The following is an 8,850-nucleotide window of genomic DNA, read 5'->3' on the forward strand; positions in this document are numbered from 1 at the left end:
AAATACGTCATCTTGTCCAGCAAAAACCAAACCACCATACAGCACCATCAGCACAAAAATAAAAAGTTATAGTTCTCAAAATAAAGCAATGCAAAAATAATTATTTTTTCTTCAAAATAGTGTTTATTGTGTAAAAACATAAAAAAGACGGCAATGTAGTATCGCTGTAGTCGTACTGACCAGAAGAATAAGCTGCCTTACCAATTTTACCACAAGCGGAATGGCAAAAAAAGCACTTACTGAATTGCTGGTTTTTATTCATACTGTCTCCAAAAAATCGGAATAGAAATAAAAAAATGAAGTGTGCCCAAAAAGAGTACCAATTAAAACGTCAGCTCATCCCACAAAAACAAGCCAAAGCAGGATTGTGTCAGCCGAAATATGGAAAAATTATAGTTTTCAAAATATGGCTAAGCAAAATCTAGTTGTCGCAATAATGAGCATCTTTTAGTGTCTAGTATCACTGTAATCGCATCGACTCAAAGAAGAAAGTCACCACATCACTTATACCGTATGAGGAATGGTGTAAAAAATAAAAAAAGCAAATTCTTCACATGCTGTTCATTCTGCCTCCCAAAAAATCGCAGTAAGGCTCGGTGAAAAGTTATCCTGCGCTATACGCTGAGTGTTTACACCAGGGTTTCATTGTAAATCTCTGAAATATGTACTTCAGAAAGAAGCCCCGGCAGAAGATTCCCTATAATGAGGCAGATAGAGATACTGTGGATGCCATAGGACTTGTGATCCAGTGGTGTGCATCTTTTTAGGATTGCATAAAAGTGCTGTCGGCCACAGTTGTGTTCACTTCTTAAAAAAGGACACCACTGAACAGAGGCCAAATGGAGTCCACAGTAACTCTGCTGCTTCACTATAATGAATGGATCCATCTATCATCTGTCACATCACTTGGACATTTAGATGGAATCCCCCATGTATGTGCTCAGCGTAGAGCACCAGATATATGTGGTCATAAATGTTATGCAAAATGTTCCCAATTGAAGCTTCAACTCAATCTACAAAAAAAATCTAGTCCCCACTCAGGTCCATCATCTTTTAACAGAAATATAGTGGGCTTCCACGTTTCTGGTAGCACAAAGACTCTGGAAAGGCAAAATGGCTACTTGCCCCCCCAAAAAAAAAATTCTGCAAATTCTCCGCTCCCAAATCCGAATGCATCCACTCCATTCTGAGCCCCAGTGTGCCTAAACTACATTTAGCACCCACATGTTTGGCATTTTTGTAGTGAGCCCACCTAATTTGCAGGTGCATGTCTCCAAAAGCATGGGATCGGGATAACGTCCTTGTGACCGCAATATACTGGTCGCTACAATGGCAGTTTGCAATTTTCACTCAGCAACATCCACTGCTGTTTGTTTCTGGAAGGAAAACCCATGGACTCAAAATCGGCACTACAACTGTAGATAAATTTCCAAAAGGTTAGAATTTCAAAAATGGAGTCACTTCTGCTTTTCTAGGACTTAGGGTCTTTTTGTATGGAATCCACAAGAAGCATAAATTGCAAAAGAGAGAGTACATTGTGTCATGACTATCACAGTTAACACAATTATCAATATGATGTATGTCTCCTTGAGATAAGAAAAAAAAAAATATTTTGTCAGCAGCAAAGACGCACATATTGCAGCAGTTTCCACAGCATTTAAAAAAGCCTTTTGGTTTCAACCAACTTGTTCTTTTAGGACCATTTCACCTAATCTGTTCCACAATGGCATTAAAATGTCAAAAATACTTGTGAGGGAGCATATTACGGTGGAAGATATTAGCACTTCAATGTAATGTAACAGAAACCAGGAGGCTTAAAGATAAAAGCTATTGACCAGGTGGCTCTTGGACTAAGAGGAGGGGACTTAGGAAGGATTTTAGTCCAAACTGAGAGAGAGTGGTATACACATTTTGGAAATCTGGCTTCTCAAGACCTGAATGAGAGCCTAAGTTTTGTTCCCTTCCTATTAAAAAACCTCTCCACCCCTATTCCACCAATATATTCTTCCTTCCATTGTTTTATTTTTTGCATTTGACCCTATTTACACCTCTTCCTTGCTGTTTACACCCTTTTAAGGCTGTGGGTCTCTTTTTATTCTTGGGGTGGTTGTGTTTTTCATTCCGATATTTTAATGCATGTTTTACATATTTTTAATTGTGTATATATTCTTTAGGCGTTGCAATAAAATCCTACAAGTATGCCCATTAAGGATGGATAGCGAAAAGACGGTTGGAGACTTGGATGACAGATTTGCATTATGTGTGAGTGCCATCCTTGGATTTCTATCCTCAAGGAATGAATTTATATGGAAATGCAGAAAGGAGATATTATTGTTTCCATAAGGCACTTTGATTCATACTTTTCTGTGTCAATTTCAGAAGACATTTAGATCTTTAATCACAATCATGGATGATTCCATTTCAATGAGGGGACTTTGCTATCCATGAATTGAGACTGCAGAGACCTGTGTGTCGTAAGCAGTGCCATCCCGCCTCCCACCAATCCCGTAATAACAAAACACCGACAAGCATGGATGGGTTGAACAGGTCGGTCACAGTTTATTAATAAGCAGAGTGAGGCAAGTACAATTCGCAACAGACTCACAGCTGTAGGCCCGCGACCGCTGGGCACGTCGGCTGATGAGAGGTTACGAACCTTGCCCCCCTCTACACTACCGCTGTGACATAGTAACCAGATAACATGAATAATATATGTGCACAACCAATTATGTAAAAATATATATACATTGTGTTGTTTTTTTTTTTTGTTTTTTTTTTGTTGAAATTATAGATTTTAATACAAAACCACCGCATAACTTCTAATCTATAAGGGAGGGAGGGTGGGACAAAAGCTTCTAGGTATCAGCCGGGGAGGAAAGAGAGAGACCCCCACCCAGCATCTGAATTTAACCCCTGGGGGTATGGCCGGACGCCCCTTCCATTCACTTTCCATTGGTCCGTGGGGCGTCCTAATCACCTGGGGAGGGGGATTAGTGTGAGAGGAGGAGGCACTGCACAGAGTTTACTTATCATCAAATCCATGGGGGCTCTACAGTCAGAGGCACCATCCTTATTCAGTACAGTGCCTGCCAGACTGCAGAGACCTGTGTGTCGTAAGCAGTGCCATCCCGCCTCCCACCAATCCCGTAATAACAAAACACCGACAAGCATGGATGGGTTGAACAGGTCGGTCACAGTTTATTAATAAGCAGAGTGATGCAAGTACAATTCGCAACAGACTCACAGCTGTAGGCCCGCGACCGCTGGGCACGTCGGCTGATGAGAGGTTACGAACCTTGCCCCCCTCTACACTACCGCTGTGACATAGTAACCAGATAACATGAATAATATATGTGCACAACCAATTATGTAAAAATATATATACATTGTGTTGTTTTTTTTTTTGTTTTTTTTTTGTTGAAATTATAGATTTTAATACAAAACCACCGCATAACTTCTAATCTATAAGGGAGGGAGGGTGGGACAAAAGCTTCTAGGTATCAGCCGGGGAGGAAAGAGAGAGACCCCCACCCAGCATCTGAATTTAACCCCTGGGGGTATGGCCGGACGCCCCTTCCATTCACTTTCCATTGGTCCGTGGGGCGTCCTAATCACCTGGGGAGGGGGATTAGTGTGAGAGGAGGAGGCACTGCACAGAGTTTACTTATCATCAAATCCATGGGGGCTCTACAGTCAGAGGCACCATCCTTATTCAGTACAGTGCCTGCCAGACTGCAGAGACCTGTGTGTCGTAAGCAGTGCCATCCCGCCTCCCACCAATCCCGTAATAACAAAACACCGACAAGCATGGATGGGTTGAACAGGTCGGTCACAGTTTATTAATAAGCAGAGTGAGGCAAGTACAATTCGCAACAGACTCACAGCTGTAGGCCCGCGACCGCTGGGCACGTCGGCTGATGAGAGGTTACGAACCTTGCCCCCCTCTACACTACCGCCACGGAGGATCATGTGTATGACCTACACAGGACTCCGACCCCCACACAACATCATTAAGGCCTGTTCAACCCCGTCCTGCAAGTTTAATAAAAACATATCTAGCCCGATATCTGTTAGATGAACGCCGTCCGGTCTCAGGAGGGGTGAGATGTTTTCTTCCAGATTGTGGTGGTGAACCACGATGCCGAAGTTCTCTTTGACAAACTTTGCCATTTTCGAGTTTATCTTTCTCCTTGACTTGTCAATGGCTTTAGGGTCGTTAGCTCCATGCCAGACTGTTCGTGATATTATATCAGACCACACCACCACCATATCTGGTATAAGACAAACAGCCTGCTTTATGTCGGTTTTCATTGTCGTGAAGAGCTCCGCTCCTGTTGTCTTGCACAAATCATTACCACCAGCATGTAATACCAATATCAGCGGCCCTTTAGCCGATTTAGAAATTTTAACCAACTCCGGGAAAATCTGCTCCCACTGGAGCCCTCGGATGCCTCTCCAGTTGACCTCTAGTTGTGGGAAGTAAAAATTCTTTCCACCGGGGCGTATCTCGGCTCTTTTGCACGCCCAATAAATAAAAGAATGTCCCAAAACCCAAACAGCGGGCTTATAATCTCCTGTAAGAAACAAGATGTGTTATAGCAGGTCTGGTCTTATGTATCTCGCAAAGCATGCGGATTTCCAACGACCCAATCTCTGTACTTCAGCTTCAGCTGCACCGGCCCTAGCTGCTTCAGTGGCCGCTCCGATTCTAAAAGAATGTGTTCCGTATTCTTTGGAGTCTACACCGACAGCTTGTAGACATTTTTTAAAAATTGTGTGAAATTGATATTTAGTAAGTGGGGACCCGTCGGTGTGTGAGCGGAAAAAACGACTTTCGTGTCTTATAACCGCGTAGTGTCTTACTATTTTAACAGGGCATATGGGGCCTTCTAGAGCCTTGACCAGGACCCACGACCCTCTACCGGTGGGATCGCATTTGGATTTCCGCACTCTAATGCGCAGAGCGTCACTGCATATTACAAGATCCTCATTAATTAACCCGCCTATTAGTGCTGTTTTAGAATGCGGCACCAGTTCACTAATCCTCAGCGCCCCGAAGAATGCGATTGCAAATGCTGTAGATATTAGGGCAGATTCGTATTGAGACTTGCACACCGTTTCAGATTTTGTTATAATATCGTGCAACAGACTTAAAGAAATGGGGCGACGACATTCCTGACCGGGTTGGAGCCTTCTCCAGCCTTTAACGGCTTGCTTTATGAAAAAATATTTAGTTACGTCGGCCCATCCCATTAGCTGAAAGAAAAAGGCTACTCCCGTTAAATTACGCTGCGCTAATGTACCCGACGCACCTCTACTCTTGAGCAGATTCAGGAGTTCTACCACCACGTCGCATCTCGCCCGAACACACGTATCAACTGGCCTCCCTTTTACTAGCGAGCACCACTCTTCCCATGCCTTACCATAAACCTGCCAGGTAGCCGGTGTCACTGAGGCTCGAATCAAGGGCATCAGTGATTGGCCACTGTGTCCCAGAGGGAGGGAGGACACAGTAGGCCCGTTGGTTCTGCGCTGGGAAGGAAGACTTTGAAGGCCTGCCAATCGGAAGACAACAGAGAGTTAACCATTTTATCATCCACAGTAGGCGTCACTCTGGCTCGGCACCAGATGTTGTGTCTAAGGCATAATAGTGCAAGGCGGCACAACAGCGCAAGAATCGGTGGTGATGAGGAAGACATACTGTTCAAGCATTTGGCGGTTCCCGGATTTTTGATTAGAAATCTGAGATTTACATTTTTTAGTTTATCACCCCATATTTCGACTGATGTAACTATAGCAAACATCTCCCAAAAGACGGGGTTGCAGCCCCAGTTGGCAGAGGTCCATATGTCCGGCCATCTGCTTTTGCACCATTGGTTGCGATAGATTGCAACAAAACCATTTGTGAGATCTGCGCCCACCAGTAGACCTAGGGCGCTGTTTAGCGTTTCCTGAGACATGACACATGTATGCCCATTGTAAGATTCCAAGAATGCATTCCACACGGACAAATCCGCTCTCATTGACCGATTAATTCTGATTCTGTGGCCCGGCTGGGCGATGCCCTTTGTAGCTAATGATAACCTGCGTGAGAAAGCCCTGCCAACTGGCATTACCCGGCAAGCAAAGCTGAGTAAACCTAGTAAGGACTGCATCTGCTGGAGGGTGACTTTCTTTACCACGAGGAAACTTTTAACCATTTGGAGTGTTTTTTCGATTTTATCCGCCGGTAAACGAAAAATCATCTTGTTTGTGTCTATTTCAATACCAAGGAAAGGGAGAACATTACATGGACCGAGCGTTTTCTCCGGCGATAGTGGGACACCGAAAAGCCTAGAAATAAATTTAAACTTTTGAAGCAGAAAAGAACAGAGTTTAGATTCCTTGGGACCCACGAACAAAAAATCATCGAGGTAGTGGATTGTGGAATTGCTGCCTGTTTCGTGACGTATTACCCAGTCTAAGAAGGTGCTGAAAAGTTCGAAATAGTGACAGGAAATGGAGCAGCCCATGGGCAGGCACATGTCAAAATAAAAAAGCTGGTCCACCTTACAACCCAACAAATGAAAGCATTCGGGGTGCACGGGTAATAGACGGAAAGCTGACTCTATATCGGTCTTTGCCAACAGGGCACCGGGCCCCACTGCTCGCACAAGCTCAATTGCTCTGTCGAACGACGCGTAAGTTACCGACGAGTCTTCGGGAGGAATTGCATCGTTGACCGAATCGCCTTTTGGGTAAGATAGATGGTGAATTAGCCGATATTTACCAGGTTCTTTTTTGGGCACAATACCTAAGGGCGAAATCCTGAAATTTTTAAATGGTAATGATTGAAATGGGCCCGCCATCCTGCCGAGTTCGACCTCTTTCATGATTTTTTGCTGTAAGACCTCCGGGAACTCCCGAGCCGATTTTAGATTCTTAGCTGATGTTGGTGCTAGGTTAAATTTAAAGGGGATGAAAAAACCGGACCTAAAACCGTCAGATAATTGCTGAGCAGCTTCTTTATTGGGGTAAAGGCTTAGCCAGGGGCCCATGGCGGCTACGCTCACCGGGGTTTTGCCTCGTAGAATTTGCGTTTGCGAAGCGTGTACACCTTGATGCAGGGTGTCCACCACCGCAGGTTGCGCAATGATGTCTATATCTGCATGCCGCCTGAAAGCGACAGTTTCCTTCATTGTATAACAAGCAGGCCCCTGGTCTCCGTACGACCACTGAGTACTGGCCTGCGGCTGCTGACAAACTAGTGGCCGATGATGAAAAGGGGGGTGTTTTTGTGTAAGCATTAATCGTAGCCATACATATGTGGCTTTTACTCCCCATCCTAGATCAGGTTGCAGGGCCAGCCGCCTGCGGAACTCCTCGTCATAGCGCCTCCAAGCAACACCGCCATGAGACTTATAGGAGTTATATATTAAATCCTGGTATATAAATAACTCAGAGCAACGTTCTGGGTGTTTTTGACCCATAATACATCCTAGGACTGCGAAGGCCTGCAGCCAGTTGTTCATGGTATGCGCTATTTTACCTCTATTTCCATCGTATGACCATTCGCCAGTCCTCCTTTCCTTATCAGCAGACCAGCAGTCAGTAGATAACAGTGACCATATGTCTACATAATCATTATTCCAAATTTTTTCTTTTGTATCTTGGTTTATGTGTGTACCTAGTGGACTAATTCCACAGAAAAAGGCATCTTTGTGTAAACTAGCTAATTGAGGCATATTCCTAGTAACGGTTTGACCACCCGGCTGGTGTAAGTGGTCAACTAACGCCCTGATGGCAGATACCAGGCCGTTTTCCACTGCATCATGTGTATTATTAGATGTGTTGATTATGCCAAACTCACCACTGTTCCTCGCTGATCGAGAGTCTCCAGGAGATGGAGGTACCCCGACTCCGGCGGTGGCGATGTCCTGCTCATGACTGGTGACCTTTGACGACTCTGCGCTCCCAAGACCCGTTGAATGTTGCGGGACTTCCATCTCAGAAACGGAACCTGAAATGGGTTGATGTGATAGTTCTTCCCGGTTTGTGGACAATGGTGGAGCATGTGGCAGCCGATGACTGCTGTCTGCCCGTGGTGGATGTGATGGTGGAGCATGTGGCAGCCGATGACTGCTGTCTGCCCGTGGTGGATGATGGTGGAGCATGTGGCAGCCGATGACTGCTGTCTGCCCGTGGTGGATGATGGTGGAGCATGTGGCAGCCGATGACTGCTGTCTGCCCGTGGTGGATATGATGGTGGAGCATGTGGCAGCCGATGACTGCTGTCTGCCCGTGGTGGATATGATGGTGGAGCATGTGGCAGCCGATGACTGCTGTCTGCCCGCGGTGGATCTGATGGCTGAGCGTGTCCCCGGACCCGTGGAACTAAGCGGAACTCCTGCTTCTGTGAAAGAAGTGGGTCGATGTGATGGTTCTCAGCTTGTGGACAATGATGGAGCACGTGGCAGCCGATGGCTGGCGTGTGCCCGAGGCGGATATGTTGCCGATGATAGCGGCGCTCCGGCTCCAACGATGATCTGGCTGGAGGCCTCAAGTGGTGTTGAGGTGACCCTCCGGCTGGAAGTCTGGGATGGAGATCTCGTGTGCTGTCTTCTGGATGCCCAAGAACGCCTGCTGTGATCTTCGGATGCATCGGACCGTCCCGATGTAGAGGGTGAGCGCCATCTTGAGGAGCGTGACCTGTGGACTGCACCTTTGCCTGTAAAGGGAACAACGACAGACAAAGGGACAGCAAGAATGGCGGTAGGAATACCCTGAGGAGGGGGTTAAAGATCAGCGGCGTATGGAACTACGACCGCCAATTATATGTTGGCTTGGCGTATGTTTTTTTTTTTTTTGCAT

General features: G+C 45.8%; 1 protein-coding gene across 1 annotated transcript; it reads right to left on the reverse strand.

Moving 5' to 3' along the window:
• Window positions 1–2,535: 2,535 nt before the first annotated feature.
• LOC141084630 (uncharacterized) lies at window positions 2,536–7,831 on the reverse strand. The gene is made up of 2 exons (XM_073569454.1): window positions 5,424–7,831; window positions 2,536–4,574 (listed from the first exon to the last, which is right to left on the reverse strand). The coding sequence occupies exon 1, from the start codon at window positions 7,722–7,724 to the stop codon at window positions 5,472–5,474; it is 2,253 nt and encodes a 750-aa protein (XP_073425555.1). The 5' UTR covers window positions 7,725–7,831; the 3' UTR covers window positions 2,536–4,574; window positions 5,424–5,471.
• Window positions 7,832–8,850: the final 1,019 nt, after the last annotated feature.

The sequence above is a fragment of the Dendrobates tinctorius genome, unplaced genomic scaffold (assembly GCF_039654945.1).
Source record: "Dendrobates tinctorius isolate UK_male_01 unplaced genomic scaffold, ASM3965494v1 ptg000025l, whole genome shotgun sequence".
NCBI classification, from domain to species: domain Eukaryota; kingdom Metazoa; phylum Chordata; class Amphibia; order Anura; family Dendrobatidae; genus Dendrobates; species Dendrobates tinctorius.

Coding starts and splice junctions, on each gene's coding strand:
- LOC141084630 (XM_073569454.1), bottom strand. CDS start 7,724: ATGCCTCAATTAGCTAGTTTACACAAAGATGCCTTTTTCTGTGGAATT.